Here is a 26,802-nt window from a genome sequence, read left to right as displayed (position 1 = left end):
CTTTGTGATCACTCGAACATGGACACCCTACTCCATGTAGCTATCACGGCTCTAGAGAATGTTCTCTACCTCTTTTGATGTCATCCAGCTGAGGTTCAGGTGAGGGGTTATCCTTCAAGGGAGAAGTTTTGGGTCCAACTGGAGGCTTCGTTGGTGCTCTGAACGGCATGGGTGGCGGCGGAGGAGGAGGTGGCTGTGAGGGTTGCGGGGGACGAGTGGGCTGCTGTTCCATTCGGGCCTGGATCTTACTGCTCCCCTCAGCTCTGAAATGAGGCAGACTTTAAATCAGATGGGCGAAAACAGCAGTTCTCCAATTTGTTCAGATGACCAAATTCTTGGAAGTCTCTGCAAAACCCCAGGCTCTTTCCAGACCACTGCAAAATATTGCTAAGTGTCATTTGGTCAAGAGAACTACTGTTACACAACTGAGGGTCTGCCACATTCCAGTACTGCACTGTGTGTCAGGGATAGAGAAATTAAGAAAAAAAAAAAAAAAAAAAAAAAGGCAGCCTTGTTGCCCTCAAGGAGCCCACATTTTATAGCAATGAGAAAAAAACATGTATGCTACAATGTGGTTATGAGATTCCACCTTACTAGTAGAAAATATGACTATTTGACTTGTATGCCATATGCAGGTATGAATTCAGGAGTTCCTGAATAAACTAGCTCTTGAAATACTGGCCAGCTGGCAAATTTTTCCATTATTTATTTTCTGCTTGCCCACCACGTCACAGAGTTCTACCCCAAACTAAGACAATTCTACCCATTAACAATTTCTTTTTGCTTCTTAAACTTTATCACGTGCACAAATCACTTGGAGGTCTCAGCAGAGTCTGACCTTAGGTAGGTCTTGAGATTGTGCATGTCAAACAAGTCCCCAGATCACACTGAGTAGAAAGGGAACAGAGGACCACCACCAGATACTGGAGGAGGGACCACAGCACCTGTTTCACTGCAGACGGTGATACAAATAGAGAGCATACTGCCCAGGGTGGTCCCCGGCTCATGCAGTCCAATTCAGGTAACTCACAACCTCTAAACCTCAGTCTCCTCGTGTGTTTCTGAGGTTTTTGTTTTGTTTGGTTTTGTTTTAAAGATAATAGCACCTTTCTAAAATTTATTTGCAAAGGTTAGATAATGCACATAAAGCATCTAAGCGTAGTTCCTGGCACGTGATAATCTCTCAGTAAATGATAGTCAAAACTGTATTGTTTTGTGGAATTGAGTGGATGAAGAAAACTAGTACAAGGAAACAAACAAAAACATTAGATTGTAACACTGTCTTTAAAACTGAATTACTATGTTATAATAATTACTGTATTATAATATAATAAATGGAATTTATTTCTATTTATAGAATGAATTTTGATTTTCAAATAAACTTTAACTGGCTTCAACTAAGGCAGTGCGCCTGCTGAATGAAATATTAAATAAAGTTCACTAGGCAAAAAAAATAGGCAAAGTTTTAATTTAATTTAATGAGGCATTAGTCACCTCAATTGTACCCTATAAAAGTCATGTTTTTACCCCAATGAAGTTATGCAATTATTCTTTCTTAATTATAAGTTTATAAATACAAATCTCATCCCTTATGCAGTACATTAGCAACAATCATGAATTTGATAAAATTGGATTAATTATAAATTACTGTCTTAAAAGCATTATTTCTTTTTATTGTATTTGAGGAAAATACACATTTTGGTGATTTGAGTAAGAAGACACGGATGGAGTTGTGAACATCCCACATTCACATCTTAATAAAACTGGAATAGATAATACAATGGTGTAGAAACATCATATAAATCTGAATCTGGTTTTTAACATACCTTGTTTTCTTGACCTGAATGCTGCTACTGAGTTTTTCCAGCACATATTCACCAGTGTCATGATTAATTATAAGCACACAGTCTTTCTGATAAGGCCGTTTGTTCCCCTTGAACACAGTCATTGGTGGTGTGGATCCCTATTTGCCACAAAAGTATAAAACGGTCAAACTAAGCAGATTATGAATATCAAAACTGACTTTATAAATGACCAGCTCATCAAAACTTTTATCAGAACTACTCAAAAATAAAAGAACTGATTTCTATTTTAACTCCTTCTGATTTCCTATACAAAAATAAAGGAGAAATAATCCAGCCAGAATCTATGACCTTACAACTGGTTCTAGGTAATCAAGAAAGGTAGTACAAATTTAAGTTACCACATATGTGTCTAAGGGTTTGAGAAAATGTTACAAAGAACAGTAAAGTGAAAAAAAAAGTTATACATTTCAAATTTTTCCTAAATATTGTGATCAATTTCTGATGGAAAAAATGGGCAAAATAGAGAAAATGACATTTATTACAAAAATGTGACTTTAAAATAATTCATTCTGTCTCGTTTTATGAGTGATATTTTCAATTTAAAATTATTTCTGTTTGCAATATATATTATAATTCACTATAAAATGGAATTTATCAATTGAAAAAATAAAAATAAATGTGGCACTATCATCGATAAATAATGTTGAGAGATACTAATTCTAATATAATACAACACAGTGTCTACTGTGATTTAAGCTTTGTGTTATTTGGATTCAATATTTTTCAGGGACATCTAGGTTTTGGTATCCTATAACCCACTTTGATAACTTCTTGTTGAGTTAAAATAAACCTTTTAGGCAGGGAAAAAAAAAAAAAAAAAAAGAATAGTAAAGTGAACTGAGAAAAATAAATTAACCATAACATGTCTAAGTAAAACCTGAATAGTACATCTAGTGAGTGATCTCTAAATTTCTTTAAGACTGCAGAGTCCAGGGCTTTCCCTCATGCCCATAACCAACAGAGCCTTCTAGAGGGCAGCCCTTTACCCTCAGTAAGCAGTCTGCTCTTATCTGCCTAAGCCCTTAAATAGCTCCCCTGTGGCTTTTAAGCCAAAGGATAGAATCTTTAAGCCTTGCACCATCCAACTCTGGGTTCCGTGTCCTTCAGGGCAGCTTCTCAGATCTTCAAGCTCCTTGCTGCCTCAGGTTTTAATAAGCCTCTGCCTGCTACCTCCTCTCCCACCCCCAATACTAGGACTTTGAACCTATGGATGTTCTACTATTGAGCCTTATTATTTATTTATTTACTTACTTACTTACTTATCAAGACGAAGTCTGCTAGGTCAGCCAGGCTAGCCTTAAATTTGTGATCCTCTGGTTTCAGCCCTCAAGTAGTTAGGATGCCAGGTGTACACCAGGGCATATGCTGCCGTGTGTGTGTGTGTGTGTGTGTGTGTGTGTGTGTGTGTGTGTGTGTGTACATATATATACATACACTAATCATAAAAATAAGCAGGTTTTTTTTTTTTTTTTTTCGATCAGGGATTAAACTCAGGGCTACTTAACTACTGAGCCACATCACCAGTCCTTTTTGCATTTTATTTAGAGACAGGGTCTCACTGAGTTGCTTAGGGTCTCACTGAATTGCCAAGTCTGGCTTTGAACTTGCGATCCTCCTGCCTCAGCCTCCTGCTAGGATTATAGATCTGTGCCCAGCTCTGCCTGCTATGTTTTGAATCTCCTTTGAAGTTACCCTACATTCAAATTAAATTCAAAGGTTATTTACTTAAGGAAGCTTCCTCTAGTTTTCTAAAGTATGTGCTATATTTTTTAATATTCATTTAAACTCCAGACCATAAGTTCTACAAGGGCAAGAAATTTGCTTGTATTGCTTAAGGTTATATTCTTTGGGCCTCAGTAGTTGTTCAATTAATATCTGTCCATAATAGGATTTAAAGCCTTGCTTAGAATAAAAAAAAAAAAACTTTAGCTCTTTGACTTCTTACTCATACAGTAAAAACGCAGAGTTAGAGGGACCTTAGGGACAAGTTATCTACCCCTTTATTGTACATTTGGGAAACAAAGGTCCAAAGGGAGATGATGTAACCTGCCACAGACAACAAGTAATCAAACAGCACTTTGAATGGGAAGATAATTTTTCCTCAGCACAAAGGTTTCCAGGTCCCTGTCCAGAGACTTTTCATTCTGTCAGTAGCCACCACAAACTTACCATGTTCTAGGACAGAGCTGCTAAGTACAATGACACATGTTTACAAAGAGCATCTTGTGTGATCCTTTGTGATCAGAAGATATATTTTTTTTTTTTTTTTTGCCTTGTTTGTTTGTTTCTGGGGCTTGCTGCCTACTAGGTGAGTGCTCACCCACTGAGCTACATCCCCAGTCCTCTTTTTTATTTTATCTTGAAACAGAGTCTTCCAAGTTTGCCTGGGCTGGTCTGAAATTTGCAATCCTTCTGCCTTAACCTCCTAGTACTTGGGATTATAGGTGTGCATCATGGCATCTGGCTTCAATGTAGTTTTTTCTTTTTTTTTTAAGTCGTTGACAGACCTTTATTTAATTAATTTATAGGTGATGCTGAGAATCAAACCCAGTGCCTCAGACATACTAGGCAAGTGCTCTACCACTGAGCCACAACCCTAGCCCCTCAATGTAGTTTTTAACTGAGTACTTCATCCTTAAATTGGCCAAATGCTCAAACTTCTGGTTTCTGCCTAAGATTATCAGTCTGCACTTGACCCCATACCAGATATAAAGATGTCAGTCCTGTCCTGCCCCATGCTCATGAACTAAAAAGGCTATCTATCATCAGAGCACCTAGGACTTTTCTCTTCAGAGTTGCTTAGGAGAAAAATTATGCACATCTAATACAGGAGTTAGGTATCTAGACAGGGAAATGACAAAAGAAACATTTTAAATCAAGTGCCTGAGCAATTTGATTGAACTCCACCCCACCCCATCACCCAAAATTCCTATTTCACTTATTTTGGCACTTTAGAAATCTAAAACATTTTTACAGTAGGAAATTCAATTTGCAATTAAATAATATATGAGGATTCACGGTGATCCTTACAACAATGGAATAAACTTACAGGGATATGTGGCAGTGTAATTGTGACTTCATCTCCTTTGCCAACCTGAAGCTCTCCTTCGCAGGATGTGTCTATAGATGCTGGTTTAAAATCATCTAAAGGGAAAGGAAAGACAAAGTTATTTTGAATAAGGGATTCCTGGGCATTTTCACTTAAGAATTTACTTTTTTTTTCTTCTTTTCCTTTTTGAGGTATTGGGGATTGAACCCACAGCCTTGCACATGCTAGGCAAGCACTTTTCCTTTATTTTGAGACAAGGTCTTGCTAAGTTGCCCAGGCTGGCCTCAAATTTGTGATCCTCCTGCTTCAGCCTCCTTAGTCACTGGGATTACAGATGTGCACCACCCCATGTTCAGTTAAGAATTAAACATTTTATTACTCACATAAATGAAAAGCAAAAATGATTTAGAATTTTTTAAAAACAATTTTATTATGGAAAACTTAACATATGCAAAAGTAGAAAGAAAGTACAATAAACCCATAAGTACCTTCATCCAGCTTCAATAATTTCTAACTCAGAGATACTTCCATATACTTGTGCTCCAACCCCCATAGGATTATATTGGGCAGGGGGTGAGAGGGCCTAAACTATTTCCTTCTCCCAAGGGACAGGTGAAAATCAATGCCTCATCATCCAAAATAAGGTGTTTTATTAGGGTAGTGAAGATCAAAAGCAACAAAGCACATGAAAAAAAATACTTGATTATAAACACTATATGAAATATGAAAGGCCACAGCATCATAAAAGCTAATTTCATTTTGCATAGAAACTGTCAGAATTTGCCACACTTGCCAGGTGTGGCAGCACACCCCTGTAATCCCAGTGACTCAGGAGACTGAGGCAGGAGGATTGCAGGTTCAAAGCCAGCCTCAGCAACTTAGTGAGGCTGTAAACCTAGTGAGACTCTGTCTCAAAAGAAAAAAGAAGCCGGGCACAGTGGTGCATGCTGTAATTCCAGTGGCTGGGGAGTCTGAGGCAGGAGAATCTTGAGTTCAAAGCCAGTCTCAGCAACAGTGAGGCACTAAGCAACTCAGTGAAACCCTGTCTCTAAATAAAATAAAAAATAGGGCTGGGAATGTGAAACAGTGGTTGAATGCCCCTAAGTTCAATCCCCAGTATCTTCCCAAAAAATAAAAATAAAATAAAGGGATGGGGATGTGGCTCACCAGTTAAGCACACAATAACTGACACCAAAACCCCCACAATTTGCCATACTCAATTCCATAGCTTCTGTAGATGTTCAAACCAGATAGATGATTGGGCCGTATCTCCAAAGGTTATCCTGGTGGTGCTTCTTAATTGCCATCTTACTTCACATTTAACACACACTTGCCTCAAACTGCAGGCCAGGAGTATACGTGAACATTGCCCTTCACTGGAAGAACTGTATTCTGTTGATCTGATCAACTTAGTAAACTCAGGAAATGAAGGTTTAATCACATTCCCAATATCCTCTTTGAAAGGGCTGGATCTGCTGTCAGTAAGAAGCACAGAAATGGCATGGCAAGAGGCCATACAAAGATGGAACTTCATTTTCTAACACACCCTCTTCCTATGTGTTGAGTCACATCTATTAGTTCCTCTGACAAAAACAAGTCTCAACCAGTGTTAGCACTACAGGAAACCAGAAGCTTGTGAATCACAGGGGGATGTGCTCAGTCAGCCAATTCCTAACAGCCAAATCTTTACCCAGGACAGAGTATAAGTACTTCCTCTCAGCAGTCTATAATCACCTAGAAAAAGGTCCAGCATAATGACTATTTCCACATTCTTTGGTCTGCTCTCTTCTGTTTCCAAACACAGATCATACTTTAACCTATGCTAGGTTTACAAATTCTAATTTTATTCTTCACCACGAGGGATCTGGTCCAGAAACCAGGGTGGTGTCGGTGACCTCAAAAGGCATCATCAGTTTAAAATGAGGTACGAAAAGACATGGGGCAGGGGGCGCGATGAACCTGATAGGGTGCAGAAAGGATGCAGATTCTTTGATGGTACAGGGGGATAACAAAGTGTCAGGGTGGCCAAAACCAAGACAGAAGAGGGGAAAAAGCTGAGGAAAGCAGAGGAAAGAATGAAATAGAAAGAATAAATGAGGCTTATGGCAAACGGTAAATCTTTTAAATGCGCAGACCGCCTCCCCCACGACAGGATAAAAGAAAGGAGGTGGTTTCAAGGGAGAAGGGAACTTTGGTTTAGGAGTTGAATCGAGGGGATGAAATAAGAAAAAGGCCAGTGACCTTCGGGATTAATGTTTAGGACTATAAGGTAAAAGAACAGTCGGGAGTGACAAAAGATTTTGTTTGGGAGGAATAATCCAAGAAAAAAAAAAAGAAAGAAAGAAAGAAAAGAAAGAAACAAATCGAGGTGCCAGAGGATCTGGGGTAAAAGAGAAGGGAATTGACGTGGGCAGGGGAGTCCCTGGACCCTTGAGGGCCGAAGGAAGAAAGGAGGGAGCCGAGGTTGTCATGTGGTGGCTGGAGCGGCCGAAGGGAACCGCGAGACGCGCTGACTTACAGCGAATGGTGTGGAAGGAGGCCCGCGGCCGCTTTTCGAAGCTCTCCCCGAGCCGCAGGCAATGCTCCTCGCGGTCCAGCAGCGGGTTCGCGGTCCCGTTCATGGTCCCGTACCGGCCTCGCGCCCAGATCGGATCTCTTCTGGCGCGGCCCCAGCACGAGCTCCCGGAGCCGGTGTCCGGGAGGACGGTGCTCCCGCAACACCGCTCCGGAGCCCAAGGAGAGCCGAGCCGGCGCTCACCTGTGGCCGGAAACAAGTCTCCGCGTCGGGGTCGGGGAAGACTCTGAGGAAGCAAGGCCGTGGGACTTCCGGCGTTTGGAAGATACTTCCGGGTTCCTAGCGGAAGTAGCAGAGGCGGTGCCATGGCAAGAGAAGTCCGCCGGGAAAACCCAATTCGAAGTTCTCCGCGCTGGTTTTGTCAAGGCTCAGGATTTTTCACCACGGTTCCGGAATTCTGCCCTCGAAACCCGTGCTTGACGGAGGGGTGAGTGTGCCCTCCTTTACCCGATAAGCGAGCCAGGGAACCTGATGGCGGTGAGCCTGGAGCGTGGAAAACTAGGTTAACGCGAGTCTCATGGCTAATGTGTGGGCCGCTCTCCGCAGGTCCTAGTGACCGGTGCGGCCTAGTTTATCCCAAGTGTCCTGAGAGAGATGGGTCCTCGGGACATCAACCGCGCGTCATTGGGTCACTTCCCCTACTTGGCGCCGCGATGACGGTGAGAGGACTTTGGCCCATGGAAAGCGACGTCTCCTTCTGGTTCATGCGGTAGCTTGATTGCGGTCAGAGCTTAGTTCTCTGTCCTCCGAAAAAAGCCGTATCTCTGACCCTAGGGAAACCTTGATCCTGGCAATTGACTACCCGTTTTCAGTGCGGGCAACTGTCGTGGATGTTTTTAAGTCACCCCTTTGACGGGCACCGAAGATGATGAGTATTTTCTCTCCAAGGCTTCTCAGTCTATTCGTGGGGTTCTTCTTTTTCCAAACGAAACCGACTTATTGTAATAGTTGGCTCATTCCGGTATGAATCAGAGCTCGGTGCTTGAGACAGTCCTGGCTACTGAATGTAAGCTCCTGAAGGTAGGGACTGTGTCTTGATCTTCTTTGTGACCTGTCCTCCTGTAGGGGGCAGAGTTTTGGGTAGAGTCAGCCAGTGGTGTTTGGTGAATGGAACCCAGTGTCTTAAGGAACTACTGTAGACCCCGCTAACGGGTTCTAAAACCCCTAACTAGAATCTCATTTCTCTAGGAAGCATCTTGTTTGATAAGTACAACTCAGCTTCTTACAACAACTATTGTAGAGGCAGGCGCGGTGGCCCACGATTGTAATCCCAGCAACTCGGGAGGCTGAGGCAGGAGGATCACAAGTCGGAGGAATTTAGTGAGACCCTGGCTCAGCATAAGAAAATTTAAAAACCTAGGGATGTGACTCAGTGGTTAATCACCCTTGTGTCCAATCCCTAGATCCAAAAAAAAAAAAAAAAAAAAAAAAGAACTATTGTAGAACCACTAACTCTGCATTCTACAGAACTGTTCTAGAACTCCTAATGACAATCTCATTTTTTTGTATGAAGCATCCTAGGCCTGAAGAAAATGTGTCTGAGAAAACCCTGTGTCTTCAGTATCAGTATGGATTCCTCAAATTATTCAAGGATGGAGACTCTTAAGTAGTGTTAAATACATTGCCACCAACATAGATGAGATGGCTTCATCACAAAGGAAAGGACTGCAGGCCAGAATTCTCAGCTCTGAAGAAGAGGAGAAACTGAAAAGAAACCAACCTTTGGTGTCAGATTTTAAACAGCAAAAACTGGAAAAAGATGCTCAGAAGAACTGGGACCTTTTTTACAAAAGAAATAGTACCAATTTTTTCAAAGATAGACACTGGACCACCAGAGAGTTTGAGGAGCTAAGATTATGTAGGGAGGTAAGCTGATACTTCACCTTATCCTGAACTTTTCTTCATTTGAGGTTTGTAGAAGAGGGTTGCTTTATTGCATTTGTGAAGGGAGTATGAAATAGAGAATTTATAAAGTCTATCAAAATGCTTGGTACTTTAGGAGAGAAATACACTGTTTGGTTTCTAGTTTTAGCGATTTCTGGGTTAATGTGTAGAAGAGAAGATATGAGTGGTCGTTTTCCATTTTTTGGCTACTCTGAAAGTTGTAAACATTAAATATTCATTCATACTGAGTGAACTTTAGTGACAAATTGAAAATAATAGCAGTTAATGAACTATTTATTATGGCCCTTTTCTAAGAAGATGTGTTGTCTCACTTAAACTTTATAGTAATTTTGTGAAATGTATTGTTACTCCCATTTGTATGTAAAACTGAGGCACAGAGCTATTGAAGTGATTTATCCAAGGATAGAATATAGGGGCAGAAAAGGATTTGGGGTTTGAGTGCAGGCAGTTTAACTTCAGAGCTGTTCAGTTAGCCATTATGTTGGGCTTTTCTACACAACAAAATACCCAATGTTGGGTAGTGATAAATGAGGTACTGGTATTAAATTTTATTAGTTTTCTTGTTTATCTTCTCAGTGGGATGAGAGACTATCTCTCACATTCTGGGTCTTTAAATTTGGTTTGTTTCTTCATTATGAAAATGTAACGTATTGTAACTTTGGTTTCTCTTTCACCAGTTTGAGGGTCAAAAATTAACTATGCTTGAAGCTGGTTGTGGGGTTGGAAATTGTTTATTCCCGCTTTTAGAAGAAGATTCGAATATCTTTGCCTATGCCTGTGATTTTTCTCCAAGAGCAGTTGAATTTGTTAAGGTCGGTGCACCACCTGTGTGTTTGGCATGTTTCTGTTTTCTCGTGTGTCCGACCTTCCCTTTGCACCCTTTTGCCTAACTTCAGGTCTCTCTTTCCAGTCCACTTTCTGGCTGTGATCACTGTGCTTGTAATTTTTTTTTTTTTTTTTTTTTTTTTTTTTTTTTTTTTTTTTTACATACATAGGCAACACATACAGAAACACAGCTTTATTCAAGAAAAGTATATACTTCACACCCACTGTATAGACTTTTTCTTTGCTGAACTATTCTAAAGTGGATTACAGACATCAAGACTCACTCCTAAATTTGTCTATATACATGTCCCCCCAAAATAAGGCCTTTTTTCTATTTAACCACTATTAGCATATAGCCAACAAAAGTAACTATGATTCTCTAGTGTCTTTAGTACCTATCCCAGATTCTTATTTCCCCAGGTAGGTCCGAGTACCTTATATAGCTATTTTCAATCCAAGCACAAACTACCTCTTACCCTTCCGTTATGTCATTTAAGTCTCCTTAGCTTAAAATACACCTGTCCTACGCCCTACAATTTTTCCTACTGAGTTTTTGGGGAATTTTCTAGAATAAGTACTACAATATTATTTTCTATAATAAATTGTGCCAGTCTATACTAAGTTCTCACATTCCAAGTTGGTCTGATTGTTTCTTTGTATTATTGTTTAATTTGTTCCTTCTATTCTCTATATTTCATGTAAACTAAAAGTTAGGCTTAAATCAGGTAAAATATCTTGGCATAAATATATTTATAAGTGATGTTATATTTTGCATACTGCATTCTGTCAGGTGATAATATCTGTTGCTCTCCCTACAATTTCTAGCTGTCATCTTAATCCCTGGGTTAAGGTAGTAACTGCCTAATTCCCTTGCTATAAAAATATTTTCCTTTTGCCATTAACAAATATGTGGGGGGCACGTTCACAGCATGCACACATTTAGTTCTCCATCAACCTTTTGCCATTTTAGCATCCATTAGATCTTTTTTTAATAGTGGTAGGTAGTGTTATATTTAATGTAATTTGATTTTTTCACTCTAAATTATTTCTTGCAGTTTTTCATGTTAATACATGTAAATTACCACATTATATTTATCTGTTATAATATTCCGTAAAATGGATAGGTCATACTTACGTAATACTTGCCCTGTTGGTATTCATTTATATGGTTTTTAATTTTTTTCTCTTATAATCAGGGTTGTTGTGATGGGTATCAAACATGCTTCCCAAAACATATGTGTACATGTTTCTCTGTGATGGATAATGGAAGAAGTAGAATTCTTGGAAGAAGAGTATGCACATTTAAATTTTTATAGATACTACCAGGTTTCCTTCCCAAAAGATCATACCAATTTATAATTTCACCAATAAATTACAGACAACTTTTTCTCTATTCTCTCAATATTTGGTACCAGTCTTTTTAATTTTGCCAATCTTTGGGCATAAAGTATTGTCCCTATATTTTGTTCTTTCCTTATTACCAGATATGTTGAAGACCTTATAATATGTAAATATACTCTTTTCAAGTATTTCTCTTTTGCCGTTGCCCCACAGCTCTTAAATGTTCGGGATTTTTTCCCCACTTTATTCTTCCTTGCATTTTGAGTTTGTATGATTTCTATTGTCCTGTCATTAAGTTTACTGATTCTTTCCTAAGCAGCAAGTGTTCCTGCTGATGAACTTGTCAGAAGCATAATTACTCATTTTCATGTCCATGTTTTTGGTTTCTGGCACTTATATTTGAGTCTTTTTATATAGTTGCCATTACTAAAATCACCTACCTAATCTTGCACACAATCTCTTTTCCATTAGAGCCTTAAACAATTCAATCAATGTTATTTTAAATACCCAAACTTTTAGTTCCATCGTCTGTGTCATATTTGAGTCTAACTCTAAAGATTGCGTTCTCAGAGTGTTTTCTTGTCTTTTGTATGCCTTGTACTTCTTTCTTGAAGTTGGACAAATTAGGGCAGGAGATACTGAGATAATAGGAATTTGTAATAATCTAGCCAGGAACTGGACTGTGTTTGAAGCTGTTGCTATAGTTGCTTGTGAGGTTTGTTGTTGCTATGGGCACCAGATTTAAAACTCCTCTGGTGGCTTGGCTTTGGGTATTCCCTTATCCTCTTCCCTAAATAGAGTCTGTCTCTTGTAGTTTCCTGGTTGCAATTTATGGTTATTATTACTAGGGACTTGTTGGTGGGGCATGGGAGAAAGTATTTATTATTCTCTAATGTCCTGCTCTTTTTTGAACTATGTGGTGGGCCTATACCTTAACAGTATGACCTTCATATGTGTTTCTACTTAAAATTTTTCTTGCCCATCGCTCTCCCAACTGCAGAGTGTACCTATCAATGTCCTCTCTGTGATCTTGAGGACATTCTCCCTACAAATTGACTGGACTTGGGCAACTTGCCCCAGCTGCAGAGGTATCCCATGGTGTCCTTCGGTTGCAGGCCTCTGGTGACCTTTTCATGCAGATTCAGTGTTTTCTTTAAAGGATATGAGAAAAACCACCACCAGAAAGCGCCATCCTCTCTGTGAGACCCTAGCACTATTCCCAGTGGAAACCCCTTCAGAGGGCTGGAAACAGTCTTATGCTTCCACATTCCAATGCCCACTTTTGGTCTCTAGCAGTTTGCCAAATTTCTGGTTTTGTCTTCCTAGGCTGAGGGCTTTGGCCTCAGGTAAGCAGTGCTTGGGTCTGTGTCTGCCTGATGAAAACACATCTTTCTCCAGATTTTGGACTGGTGGGTTCTGTGATCTCTTTCCTTTGTTGGGTTCACAAAAAGAGTCATTACTTTGCTCTTCCCAGCTATTTTCTTTTGTAAGGTTGGGAGCTGTGTCTTTCCACTCCTTGAAGGCTGAGCTGAAACTGAAAGTTGTAACACTGATTGAATGAGAAATTCATTTTCCTACTCTGATAATTGTCACCTTCGTTATCTACCTTTTTATCTTAATTGTTATCCTTTGTCTGTCATGTAAAGTCCTAAACTCACTCTCATACACACAGGTCTGATTGGGGACTTTTCTGTCTCGGTGATTTCCTTGTTATTCTCAAACCACATTGTTTTATTATTATATTTTGTAATATGTTTTGATGTTCCATTGTGTGTCTCCTTCTTCATTTTAAAAATTGACTTTTGCTTCAATAAATTAGATTTACTTTGGCAAGTTTCTTTAAGTCTATTGGAATTCAGTTGAGATTGCATTGGATCTATAGGTGAAATTCTGAATAGAATTGACATGTTTTCAATATTGAATTTTCCCTTCCAGTAACTTTATCTGTTTATTCAGGTCCTCATTATGGAGGAAAATCTTAATATTTTTCTTCACAATACTCTTATACATGGGTTGAAGCCCACCAGTGAAAATATACGAGGAACACCCTTATAGTTTAAAAAAAAAAAAAAATTTTTTTTTTTTAGCTTGCTACATCAAGGGAAAATATACCACAGAAGAATCATGGGCGCCTCCCAAGAAGGGGAATTGGAAGGCTTCCCCACAGGGCTTAGGCTTAAAGGGGATGATTCTGAGCAGGATTAAGGAAGCGGAGGTCCATTTATGTTATCATCCCTCTGGAAGTACACATTTCTGAAATGCTCACTTTTGAACAACTGATAGACTACATTCTCTCCTCAGTTAAAATTGATTTGCTAAAATGATACCTTGCCTCTTGCTCTGAATCGTACATCCTTTATATGTGAATGATTGAGTACTTGGTTTTTATCCAGAATAGAAAGTGCTTTCATTTCTGTGTAGCAGTACACAACTAGAAATAGGCTCTTTTGATGGCGTATGTTTTTGTATATGTCAGCATGGTTTGTTGCATTAAAATTTTTTTTTTTCCCCCCCTTCTCTAGCAAAATCCTTTATACAACACAGAGAGATGCCAGGTATTCCAGTGTGATCTCACTAAAGATGACCTTCTGGATCATGTACCACCAGAATCTGTGGACGTTGTCATGTTGATATTTGTGCTCTCAGCCATTCACCCGGATAAGATGCACCTTGTTTTACAAAACATTTATAAGGTTGGTGATAGGGGGTCTGTACTTGAGGGTTGGACATCCAGATCTCCGGGTTCACCTTCCCTCTGAGGCTCGTGTACTGGCTAGAGTCACAGACTCTTCATTTTCATTACACAGATTGTGTATTTGGTATATTAAAAGGGATTTTCTGGCATAAAATACCCACCACAACTTTGAATTTGTTCAGTGCTGTGACTGTTCTTCAGAGTTTGGCCAGCCCTAGAGCAAGGATGATTTTGAGATCTGTGAGGTGAGAGGAAATATGGTCAGTGGATAAGAAGTTAAGAATGCCTAGGCACAAATCCTGGTTTTCTACTTAGGCAAGTTCCTTCACCTCTCTCAGCGTCAGTTTCTTTACCTGCACATGTTGAAATAATAGTTCCAAGATTATATAGGATTTGTGGAAGATTGAATGAGATAGGTATAAAGTTCTTAGCACAATGCCTAGAACTTGGTAAGTCCTCTTTAAAAGTCAGCCATTAGGGTGTTGTTACTATCATCATTATTGTTATTAAACTGGGAAGAGCCCAAACTGCAACTGCTGCTGTAGCACCCAAGAAGTAAAGCTTCGCTCAAGAAGTCATGTGACTCCAGACAAGCCATCTTCCATCTGTGAACCTCAGTTTTCTTGTCTATAAAATCAGAGTGTCTCACAGATGAAGGTGACATCATGAATCTGGGCACTTTATAAACTATAGTGGAAGATCTTTTATCTATTATGAACAACCCATTGCTGTGTTGGTTAACCTTAAAAATCAATTAAACCAATGAATCTTTACATTCTAAACTTAAGCATTTTATTATATATTAAAATGTGTGCTTTCATTTATTCATCCCTTCTTTTTTTTTTTTTTTTAAGCTTTGTTGTAGATGAACAGAATGCCTTTATTTTGTTTATTTTTATGTGGTGATAAGGATTGAACCCAGTGCCTCACACATTCTAGGCAAGCGTTCTGCCACTGAACTACAGCCCCAGCCCTATTCATTACTCCTGGAGGGCCAAGACCTTTTTTTTTTTTTTTTAAAGTATGAACCATTATCATTTACATAAACCACATATGATAGTTTTAGTATCTTTTTTTTTTTTTTTTTTTTTGTACTAGGGACTGAACCCCAGCAAGCTTTACCACTGAGCTACATCCTCAGCCCTTTTTGTTTTTTATTTTGAGATACAGTCTCACTAAGTTACTTAGGGACTAAGTTGCTGAGGCTGGCTTTGAACTTGGCAATCTTCCTATCTTAGCCTCCCAAGCTGCTGGGATTAGACATGCACCACTGCACCCAGCACTTGTAGTGTATTTAAAAGTAGAATAATAAGCCTGGCAAGGTGGCACATGCCTGTAATTTCAGCTACTTGGGAAGCTGAGGTAGAAGAATTGCAAGTCTGAGGCCAGCCTCGGCAATTTAGCAAGATCCTATCTTGAACAACAAAGACCTGGGCATGTTGCTCAGTGGTTAAGCACCCCTGAGTTCAATCTAAATGCACAGAAGTTCTCTTACCCAATATCTACTTCTTCAACTTGCTGATTGCTCTCATTTCCATCTGAAAGCAGAGTGATTGTGGCCCCTGATTTTCTGAATGGTGGAGAGCCTCACTGAGTTGCTTAGGGCCTCTGGCTGAGGCTGGCTTTGAACTCCTGCCTCAGCCTCCCACTGGGATTAGAGACATGCACCACTGCGCTTGGTCCTGGTATTAACTTTTTAAAATTAGTAAGAGATAGAAGTTTCAAATCACTAGAAACCTATTAGGAAATTATTCCCCCTTAAAACAGTACTTTTAAACATTTAGGTCTTGATTTTAGCCCTCAACTTGTGAGTTTTGTGAGGTTTTTTCCTTCCTTACTTCCAGTCCCCTGGTATGTGAGCAGTTGAGAACGCAGAATACTCCAGAACCTGGAACTTAGGCTAAAGAGGCCAGAAAAGGCATCAGGGAAAAGATGCTAGGAATCACCTGATTTGGAGGGCCAGGTGAGGGTGGAAACTAGAGAGAGAGCAGAAGAGATGAGGGTGGACAGAGTCACTTGTCCAACATTGAAAGTTTTTAGTTTGTTTTGTTTTTGGCACGATGGATTGAATTCAGTGGTTTACCACCGATCTGTGTTCCTAGCCCTCTTTAGTGTGTGTGTGTGTGTGTGTGTGTGTGTGTGTGTGTGTTAGGTTCTTGCTGAGTTGCTGAGACTGGCCTGAAACTTGCCATCCTCCTGCCCTAGTTTCCCAAGTCACTGGCATTACAGGTGTGAACTATCACATGTTATACTTCTTAGTACTGACAAGGCATTAGACATTACCATGAGAGTAAATGGTATAGATAGGGTGGAGGACAAGATCTCAAGAAGAGAGAAGCTCAAATCATGAAGAGGCCAGCATATTTGGAAGGACAATCCACGTGTACATTGAAATTGACCAGAATTAAAAGTGGAATAGCATTCAGATAATACACTAAACCAGAAGATACTTGGAGGGAAATGACCCTGGAACTGACTCAAGAGAAGATAGTAGGAGACATAAGGAGGACGAAGAATGCACAGAAAGGAGCAAGGCCTAGTGGTGCAAAGGTGATGGGAGAAGACACAACCCGACTTGAAAGGGGATGGTCAGGATTCTGTGAGCACAAGAATACAAAGGCACCATTCAGAAGAGTGTGCCCGGTGTACCAGGGATTTCACGGACAAAAGGTTCCAAGTATTAGGAAGGAGCTGGGGATATAGGTAGGTATAGAGATGGGAATAAGGGTGCCCACTGTCAGTACGGTCATGTGTCACTTAACAATTCAATTTTGTCATTGTGTAAACATAGAGTACACTTACACAAACCTAAATGTTATAGTTACTACACATCTAGACTTCGTGGTATGTATTTATGGAATAGCCTATTGCTCCTTGGGCCACAGTAAACAAAATAACACATGATTCAATCGAGCACAAGAGAAAAATGATGTGTTCAAGACACAGTAAACAAGAAATGTGAGTCTGCTGCTGCAGGGTTTTTTGTTTTGTTTTTTCACTGCAGGTTTTTGTGGATTTGTTGTTGTTGTTGTTGTTATTTTTTATCCCAGTGGCGGTTAACCACTGCGCCACATCCCCATCCCTTTTTTATATTTTATTTAGAGACAAGTTCTCGCTAAGTTGCTTAGGGCCTCACTAAGTTGCTGACGCTGGCTTTGAATTCATGATCCTGCTGCCTCGGCTTCCCAAGCTTACAGACTGCTGCTGCTGCAGTTTTGAAATAATTTTTTTTTTATTTGTTCTTTTTAGTTATATATGACTGTAGAATGTATGTAACTACATATGTATAATATGAAATTGACATACTATACATACATGGAGTATAACTTTTCATTTTTGTGGTTGTATATGATATGGAGTTACACTGGGCATGTATTCATATATGAACATAGGAAAGTTATATCTGATTCATTCTACTATCTTTCCTATTTCCACCCCCCCATTCCTGTGAACCTCCACTCCTACCTCCCCTCTGCCTATCTGCATATCAGAGAGAACTTCAGCCTTTTTGGAGATTGGCTTATTTCACTTACCCATGATAGTCCAGTTTCATCCATTTACCAGCAAATGCCATAATTTCATTTTTCTTTATGGCTGCATAATATTCCATCGTGTATATGTGCCACATTTTCTTTATCCATTCATCCGTTGAAGGGCACCTAGGTTAGTTCTATAGTTTAGCTGTTGTGAGTTGAGCTGCTCTAAACATTGATTTGGCCACGTCACTGTAGTATGCTGATTAAAAAAAAAAAAAAAAAAATCCTTTGGATATATTCCAAGGAGTGGGGTAACAGTCAAATGGTGATTCCATTCCAAGTTTTCTGAGGAATCTCCATACTGCTTTCCAGAGTGATTGCACCAATTTGCAGCCCCACCAGCAATGTATGAGTTAAATTCTTTTTTAATAAGTAGAAGAAATACACTCTAAAATGAAAAGAAATATAGCATAACTTTATGATACATACCATGAAGTGTGTCCCCCAGTGGTTCATGTGTAAAAAGAAGCTTGGTCCCTTGTATGGCAATGTGAAAAGTAGTAGAACCCTTGAAATAGGATCTTTTAGAAGGTTCTTTGGTCATTGGAGGTTACTTTCAGAAGAGATCAAGGCAGTTCTTGTGAGATATTTGATTAATTCTCACAAAAGTGTTGCTATAGAAAGAGAAAATCTTACCCTTCCCTCACTCTGGTTTCTGACTCTCTGTGCGATCTCTTTCTCACACATGTTCTGCCATCTACCATCAGAGCTGATACCAGCACCATGCCCCTGAACTTCTAGAACTGTAAACTAACTAAACCTTTTTTTTAAATAAAGCTTGCCAGCCTCAGGTATTTCACTGTAGTAATAAAAAACATACCAAGACATATAGTAAATACATAAACCAGCAACATAGTCATTATCATTAAGTATTGTGTACTGTACATAATTGCATGTTCTATATTTTTATACAGATGGCAGTGTGGTCTGTTTCTTTATACCAGTATCACCACAAGTAGCATAATGTGTTGTGCTGTGATTATGGCAGCTATGATGTCACCAGGTGATACGAATTTTTCAGTTCCATTATAATTTTATGAGACCACTGTCATATATGCAATCCATTGTTGACCAAAACTTCCTTACATGACATGTGACTATACTTCTCTTCAGCATTGTACTGGAGGTGCTAGACAGCTCAAAAATACAAAATTTAATTTAAAACTTTAAGAATGAAAAATTTGTTACTTGTAGAAATTATAATTGTCTAACCAAAAATATTAGAACAGCTGGATGTAATGGCACACGCCTGTAATTCCAGCTACTCAGGAGATTGAGGCAGGAGGATCGAAAGTTTGAAGCAAGCCTAGGCCACTTAGTGAGATCCTGTCTCAAAAAATAAAGGACCGGGGATATAGCTCAGTGATAGAGCACTACTGCTTCAGTCACCTGTACACCCTCCCATTAATCACAAGAGTGTAAGATGAATGTATCGATATCTCAGAACTGTACACTTAAAAAGATAGTAAAATATATGTTATGTATATTTCACCACACAAAAAAGGGAGTAGCATGCAATGTACACTCTGACTTTTTCACTTACTGTTATATTGCTTATGTTCATTTATCTATGTTCCATCACATCAGGGCCTGCAAAGGACAGCCACAAGCCAAATCTCCCCCTTTTTTTTTTTAGTTTTGTTTTGAGACAGGATCTAAGTAAGTTTTTTTTTAGTTTTGTTTTGAGACAGGATCTTGAACTTAAAATTCTGCCTCAGCCTCCCAAGTAGCTGGGATTGTAGGCCTGCGCTGCTACTTCCAGCCCAAATCTGTTCTTATGTAGAAGACCAGTTTATATAATACAAGAGAGTAAATTATATACACAGCATATTGAAGGTCATTAAAAAAAATTTATATGACTGGGCACAGTGGCACACACCTGTAATCCCAGCAGCTAGGGCGGCTGAGGCAGGAGGGTTGCTAGTTCAAAGCCAACTTTAGCAACTTAGGCCCCAAGCATCTTAGCAAGACCCTGTCTCAAAATAAGTATTAAAAAGGGATGGGGATGTGCCTCGGTGGTTAAGCACCCTTGGGTTCAATCCACAGTACCCGCCCCTCCAAAAAAAAAAAGACAAAAGTTTAAAACTCTCAGGAGAAAATATGACCTCCAAGTGGGGAAAACTTCAAAGGAGACCCAAAGCATTTTAAGCATAAAGATGATAATAGGAAAAATTAAGAAGAAAAGAGAGTATTTCTACTGTTTAAAATACAATATTAAGAAACTCAAAAGACAAATTGGGAAAAGTAATTTATCATCTCTACAGCTGGCAAAAGAATAGTATCTAGAATACACAAAGAATTCCTGTTCTATCCATATGAAAGACAAGTTAATAGGAAAATGGTCCAGCCCTCAGTCATTTTATAGAAGGGTAAGTTAACATGTGAAAGAATAATCTCAGTGACCCAGGAAATGTAAGATAAAACCATAATAAGACACCACTGGATTAACAAAATAAGAAGTTTGATAAAGCCAAGTACTGATGAGAATGTGGATCTGCAGAACCCCTTGTACTTTTCAGATAGGAGCAGAGTAACCAGTTTGGAAGTCAGTTTAACACAATGGAGGAGACACACATTGTAGTATGTGCTGACAGTTGGAACACCATGTAGCACTGAAAGACGATGACTCCAAGTGTATATAATGACATGGGTGAATTTTCAAAAACCAAGTTGTTGCCTGGGTATGGTGACACACATGGTAATTGAAGCTACTTAGGAGGCTAAGGCAGGAGGATAGGGAGTTCCAAACCATCCAGGGAAACATAGACCCTATCTGGAAAAAAGGGATAAAAACAAGTTGCTTACAACATGATGCATTTATGAGCAACCTCTCACTCTTTCCCCCATTGAGAAAAAGAAAGAAAAATAGTAGATTAATAATGCAAATCCAGGCTAGTGGATTTTTTTTTCTTTTTTTTTTTTTTTTTTTTTTTTTGTGGTACTGGGATTGGAACTCAGGACCTTGTGCTTGCAAGGCAAGCACTCTACCAATTGAGCTATCTCCCCAGCCCCAGGCTGGTGGATTTCTAAGGCAGGGCTTGTTATTTTTGTGCCATGAACCCCCTTGATAGTCTAGTGAAACCTATGAACCCCTCAGAATGTTAGCTGCCTATTTTAGTAGGTCAAAGTGGGTTACAAAGGAAACCCATATTAAAATACAGTTTCAGTCATATTTGTTATAAGACAAATTCAATATGATGTGATTTTTAATTAACACATTCATTAGCAAGCTCTGTAGTGGTGATCTAGTATGTACCATACTTTTAAAAAAAGTTTATTTGGGCACACTCATCATAAATTTGTTTAAAGTAAAACAAATCCACTATATGCAGTGGTGCCTGCCTGTAATCCCAGTGGCTCAGGAGGCTGAGGCAGGAGGATCACAAGTTCCCAAAGCCAGCCTCAGCAACTTAGCAAGGCCCTAATCAACTCAGTGAGACCCTGTTTCTAAATAAAATATGAAAAAGGGCTGGGAATGTGACTCAGTGGTCAAGTGCCCCTGAGTTCAAACCCTGGTACCAAAAAAGTTTGTGTGTGTGTGTGCACACACGTGAATATCAAGGCAATATGATAGTGTTCTCAAATCATCCTATTTACTCACAAAATCTGCATGATAAATTTTACACCAAAATACAAGTTTGCTTGACACCTTTTTATTGCTTTGACTTCTTTCTCTCTTGTAACTTCATGTAGCAGCCTCACTGTAAAGTCCCTGTTATGGTGTCAAGACATTTGTGTACTTCAAAAGGGAAAACAATTGGCAGAGAATGTAAATTGAGCATATGCAAGGACTGCACCATGATGCAAGAATATTTGGGTCTTTTTGCGGGGGGAGATTATTTGTTGCAGTCTAGAAACGGAACCTGGAGCTTTGTGCATGCTCCGCAAGGGCTTACCATGGAGCTACTTCCCCAGCCCTTTTTATTTTTTTTAATTATTTATTTTTTAATTTTTTACAGACTGCATTTTGATTCATTGTACTCAAATGGGGTACATCATTTCGTTTCTATGGTTGTACACGACGTGGATTCATACTATTCGTGTAATCGTACAGGTACATAGGGCCATAATGCCTGTCTCATTCCACCATTTTTCATACCCCCTCCTCTCATTTTCTTCTACATAATCTAAAGTTCCTCAATAAGGTCTTGCTAAGTTGCCAAGGCTGGCCTTAAACTTGGGATCCTCCTGCCTCAGCCTCCTGAGTGACTGGAATTAAGGCATAGGCAATGGCTCCAGGCTCTTTTTGGTTTATTTTGTCAAAATTTTGGCTGCCTAAATTCATAATTGAGTGCTAAGTTTCCATTAGAAGCAGTGAAAATAAAGATGCAACTTTGTTTTCTACTTATATTGACAGTCCTCTGATCTCTAACCTTCAACCTCTTGGACTCTAGATTGAGAATTTCTGTGTAGGAGAAGGGGGCAGGGTTATGATGCAGAGGAGGAGCTTACAGGTGGATGCAGCATTGTTGATAATGGTCTGATTCTTAAACTGGGTGATAGAGCTCAACTATAATTTCATAACTTTTTTTGTTATCTGTAGTTTTATTTTCCTAAGGTTTAATAGTCTTGAAATAAGTACCCTAGACCAGTTAGAGGGGTTTTCCCACATGCATATCCTCATGTAAACACCAACTAAATACAGAATGTTTCTAGCATCTCTGCAGGCTTCCAAGTGCCCCCACCCCACCTCCAGAGACCCTAGGTGACCAGTTTTCTGACCTCTATCCTCATAGATTAGTTTCATCTATTCCCGAACTTCTTGTCATAAAAACACACAATTTTTGTGGGTGTGCGTATACATATGTATGTATGTGTGTGTGTGTGTAGATATATACACACACACACACACACACATATTTATTTATTTATTTATTTATTAGTAGTATAAAATATTATATTAAAAAAGAAAAAAAAACTGAGCTGGGTGTAATGGCACACACCTGAAATCCCAGTGGCTCAGGAGGCTGAGGCAGAAGGATCGAAAGTGCAAAGCCAGCCTCAGCAACTTAGCAAGGCCCTAAGCCACTCAGCGAGACACTGGAAATAAAATATAGAAAAGCACCCCTGGGTTTAATCCCCAATTCCAAAAAAAAAAGAAACAAATAAAAGAAAAACTTGATTTAAGCTGTCCCAGACCATGCTTTCCTTTAGTAACAAATTCCATCTCAGCGTTCCTCCTATTTTTTACTCTTCAGTAGAATTTTTTTTTTCTAGCTTATCTGGAATGAGTTTACAGCAGCAGTGATTGCCTTCTCATTGCCTGGTTCATTCATTTGAAATGGTGTGTTTCATCAGGAAATTTCTAGAGGGAGAAGCAGTTTTTAGCCTCTGGTGATAAGACACCTGTGGACTGCTCTGAGCCCCTTGCATGAATAGTCACAGGAATAAGCTGTCATAATGTAAATCTAATCACTCCAAGTTAACACCAGAGGGAACTTTTTTTTTTTTTTTTTTTAATAGAAGAGTGAAGTAGGCTAGATTTGTCATCAGAAGACCTACTAAACTTTGGTCTTAAAGTCATTGATTTGCCTTGAAACCTTCGGCAAGTAAGTCACACTTACTCTGAGCCAGCCTTACCAAAAGTAGGCTTAATAGTACCTAATCTACCAACCCTCAGAGTTGTTGAAATGAAAAAAAGTGACATTGGGAAATGCCTGATTAACTATAGTGTCGTGATCAAAAGAGGCATTAGTATCATAATTATTATTTTACAGATGAGAAAACATATTCAGAGGGATGAAATTACTTGCCATTCAACTAGTTAATGGAAGAACTGAGATTTGAGTCAAGATTTCCAAATTCCTGAGTGAGTGTTCTTTCCACTATCCCATGCAGCCCTTCCTTTTGAAATGAAGAATAACTCTCATGTGAACTAAATGTTTCAGACTTTTTCCTTCTTAACTTTTCACATTCTAAAACATAGCATTTCTGACCAAGGTAAGAATGTTTTTATCTGAGAGGCTCGCTCTTCACTGACAACATTTTTAAAAGACATGCTAGTATTGATAAGAGTTTATTAAGTGAGAAAATCTCAAACAAATGGAAAACATCATGGACAATCTTTCCTATTCTGTGCAGGAAGAGAAAATACATCTAACTGCTTTTAAAAATTTGATAGCACATCACGCACATTTCCAAAGGAGACAAATCTATTACAAAAGGTTATGTATGTCCATTTTAATGTAAATGCTTTCAAAACATCTTGTTGAGGTGTGATGAGTGAGAAAAAGATTTAATAAAAAACAGTGCCCCCCCCCCTTTCCAGTTCCCTCTCATTTGGGTAGTGTTAAACCACTTGAAAGAATTTTCACATAAAAAGCAAGTGTCAAAAAAAAAAAAAAAAGGTGTCACAGTGTGTACTTCTTTTCATTCTGGAAAGCATGTAGCTGTTTCCTTTGTAAGGTGAGCTGTACCCACACCCTGCTGATCTTTCCATCTTATTATGGAGATATCTACTCTAATATCTTGTCTTTGAAAGACATTTGTGCGGGACTCACCACCTGGTCCTAACACTGGTCCTCTCCACTGCGGTGTTACACTCTGGCCTGACTATCCACTCCCCACGTCTACAAGTCCAGTGTAGCAGGGGAAGAATACGAAAATTGACCTCTTCCCCTCAGCACCTCTCTTCTTACATAGTGTGAAGAGTGACACATACCCCGACCCCGCAGGGCTAACCAAAGTGTCTGTTCCACAGTATGAAGCCTTGTGACCGAAGTGTGAGTCCTGACTCCCCGACTTAGTAGCTAGTGAGTGATGGTGGAGGGCAGATGGCTTAACCCTCTCAAGGGTGGTTTTCCTCATCTCACATGAGGTGTGACAGTCGTACTCCTTCCTTTCAGAATTGGGTGAAAATCTAATGAAGAAACATCTGGCAAGCTGTCAGGTGCCAGACGTGTCAGTTACGAGCATAGCGGGTGAGCTGTAAGTTATTATATTCCAGTGAAACCAGAGCTGAGACTCTGAATGAGGAAAACCAGCCTAAAAAATATGACATCTTTTTAATTTTTACTGAAAAGGCTGAAAATGATGTCATATTTTTTAAGAGATTTTGATAGTTCAAGTATTACCAAGTAGCCAATAAATGTGCTTAGTGAGGATGATACTGTCTGGTCTATTGTCTTTTGCATTTTAATTGTATGACACTGGGCTTTCCAGAGTGCTTTTGGAGGTGCTCAAGAACTGTCTCCAATATTATGGGGCTCTGCCAGGTCTTCCTATCCCTTTCACTAGCTGGCCCTTTTTCCTACATATTATGGGTATTTCAGTCTAGATTCTTTTCTAATTGCTGCAAATCTATAAGTTATTTGAATTCCTAACAGTCAGATTTTATTTTGTTTAACTGGGATCCCCAGAGTTACTTGCAGCTTGTTTTTGTTCCATAGGTTTTAAAACCAGGCAAAAGCGTCTTGTTCCGTGACTACGGGCTGTATGATCATGCCATGCTTAGGTTTAAAGCTGGCAGCAAACTTGGAGAAAACTTTTATGTTAGACAAGATGGAACCAGATCATATTTTTTTACTGATGGTAAGATGAATGCAACCTATCCTTAAAGTGTTTTATTCTTTATTTCTGATATGCTTGATTGCATTATCACTGCAGTAAAGTCTGGGAAGGCTTACAGGTGTACTTAGCACACACACGGGCTGGGGAGATAGCTCAGCTGGTAGAGTGCTTGCCTTGCAAGCACAAGGCCCTGAGTTCTATCCCCAGTACTGCAAAAAAAAAAAAAAAAAAAAAAAGATAGCACACACACAGGTTCCTGGGATAAGCTCAGTGCACACCTTTTACCCAGCACGTAGGACAACAAAGCCCCTGCCTGTGGGGAGCTCATGGGCCTCTCCGGTAACGGGGCCTACTTAGTGAGCCTGGGATAATGAACAGGCTCTGACACGCTACATGGATGCCTTATGGCAACTGTACTGGAAAAGAAGGGAGGGCAAATCATTTCTTCAGTCAAAAATAAAGCAAATAAATAATTTTTTTTTTTTTTTTTGCGGTACTGGGGATTGAACCCAGGGCCTTGTGCTTGCAAAGCAAGCACTCTACCAATTGAGCTATCTCCCCAGCCCCAAATAAATAATCTTAATGCCTTAAGATTACTTTCCAAGATCACAAAGGCAAGCAACCTTTTTTTAATAAAAGTAATTGGATCTGCCGGGTATGGTAACTCAGGACTATAATCCCAGGTACTCAGGAGGCTAAGGCAGGAAGATCGCAAGTTCAAAGACAGCCTCAGCAACATAGTGATACCCTAGATAACTTAGTGAGACCTGTCTCAAAAAAAGAGGAATATCACAAGTTCAAAGCCAGTCCCAGCAACTTAGCTAATCCTTAAAGCAACTTAAAGAGGCCCATCTCTAAAAAGTATTTTGAAAGACTAGGGATGTGGCTTCGTGGGTAAGCGCACTTGGATTCAATCCTTGGTACCAAAAATCAACAAATATATAAATAGTTGAGAAAATAGTAATGTCTGTAGAGTACTTCAGAGCACATCCTTGGGAGTGATACCCTTAGTAAGAGTCTTTATTTTTGTTACATAGATATTGTTTTATTTAATATGTAGTGATATATTATTGGGGTTAAATTTTCCTGAGAATATCACCATTAGGTGATTTTTTTTTTTTTTTTTTTCACTCTAGTCATAGATTTTCTTCCTTCCTATTATCTGGATGTTGAGCATTGTTGGCCTGCTTGTCTTGTAGAATTCCTGGCTCAGCTCTTTGTGGACACAGGTTATGAAGAAGTGGCAAACGAGTATGTGTTTCGAGAGACAGTGAATAAAAAGGAAGGCCTCTGTGTGCCACGGGTATTCCTTCAGAGCAAATTCCGAAAGCCTTCGAAGAACCTGAAGCCTGCAACCCTAGGCCTGGGTCACCTGCCTGGCAATTGTGCCTCCCCTTGAGGAGAGGAGAGCTTGAAATTACTTTTTTTAGTTTGTCTATTTTTATATTTTAATTTTTTTAAATGAGCACATATAATTTTTGTATTAAAAAAAGGAGCAAGTG

At 39.3% G+C, this 26,802-nt stretch overlaps 2 protein-coding genes across 4 annotated transcripts in view; one reads left to right on the top strand and one right to left on the bottom strand.

Annotated features, from left to right (window-relative positions):
• Positions 1-7,796, bottom strand: part of EAF1 (ELL associated factor 1) — a gene marked incomplete at its 5' end in the record, with an annotated part of 14,810 nt that extends 7,014 nt beyond the window's left edge. The window contains 4 exons of the mRNA XM_079114426.1: positions 70-263; positions 1,827-1,963; positions 4,915-5,009; positions 7,433-7,796. Coding sequence (XP_078970552.1) covers positions 70-263; positions 1,827-1,963; positions 4,915-5,009; positions 7,433-7,796 — 790 coding nt within the window. The remainder of the gene's footprint in view (positions 1-69; positions 264-1,826; positions 1,964-4,914; positions 5,010-7,432) is intronic.
• On the top strand, positions 7,778-26,802 carry METTL6 (methyltransferase 6, tRNA N3-cytidine). 3 transcript variants are annotated; one of them, XM_079114435.1, is made up of 6 exons: positions 7,778-7,916; positions 8,678-9,355; positions 10,072-10,206; positions 14,083-14,253; positions 25,180-25,321; positions 26,500-26,802. In XM_079114435.1, the coding sequence occupies exons 2-6, from the start codon at positions 9,131-9,133 to the stop codon at positions 26,697-26,699; spliced, it is 873 nt and encodes a 290-aa protein (XP_078970561.1). In that variant the 5' UTR covers positions 7,778-7,916; positions 8,678-9,130; the 3' UTR covers positions 26,700-26,802. The 3 variants fall into 3 exon arrangements, with proteins under 3 accessions (XP_078970561.1, XP_078970560.1, XP_078970562.1); XM_079114434.1 differs by having other exon boundaries at positions 7,781-7,916; positions 9,003-9,355; XM_079114436.1 differs by lacking the exon at positions 10,072-10,206 and having other exon boundaries at positions 7,781-7,916; positions 9,003-9,355.

The sequence above is a fragment of the Sciurus vulgaris genome (assembly GCF_902686455.1).
Source record: "Sciurus vulgaris genome assembly, chromosome: 16".
NCBI lineage: Eukaryota > Metazoa > Chordata > Mammalia > Rodentia > Sciuridae > Sciurus > Sciurus vulgaris.
This window is presented reverse-complemented; position numbering and strand designations above follow the sequence as displayed.

Bases quoted from the DNA above. Each gene is read 5' to 3' on its own strand.
- METTL6 (XM_079114435.1), top strand. From the start codon at position 9,131: ATGGCTTCATCACAAAGGAAAGGACTGCAGGCCAGAATTCTCAGCTCT. The intron at 9,356-10,071 runs GTAAGCTGATAC...CTCTTTCACCAG, and splicing joins AGCTAAGATTATGTAGGGAG to TTTGAGGGTCAAAAATTAAC. The intron at 14,254-25,179 runs GTTGGTGATAGG...TTTGTTCCATAG, and splicing joins TTTTACAAAACATTTATAAG to GTTTTAAAACCAGGCAAAAG.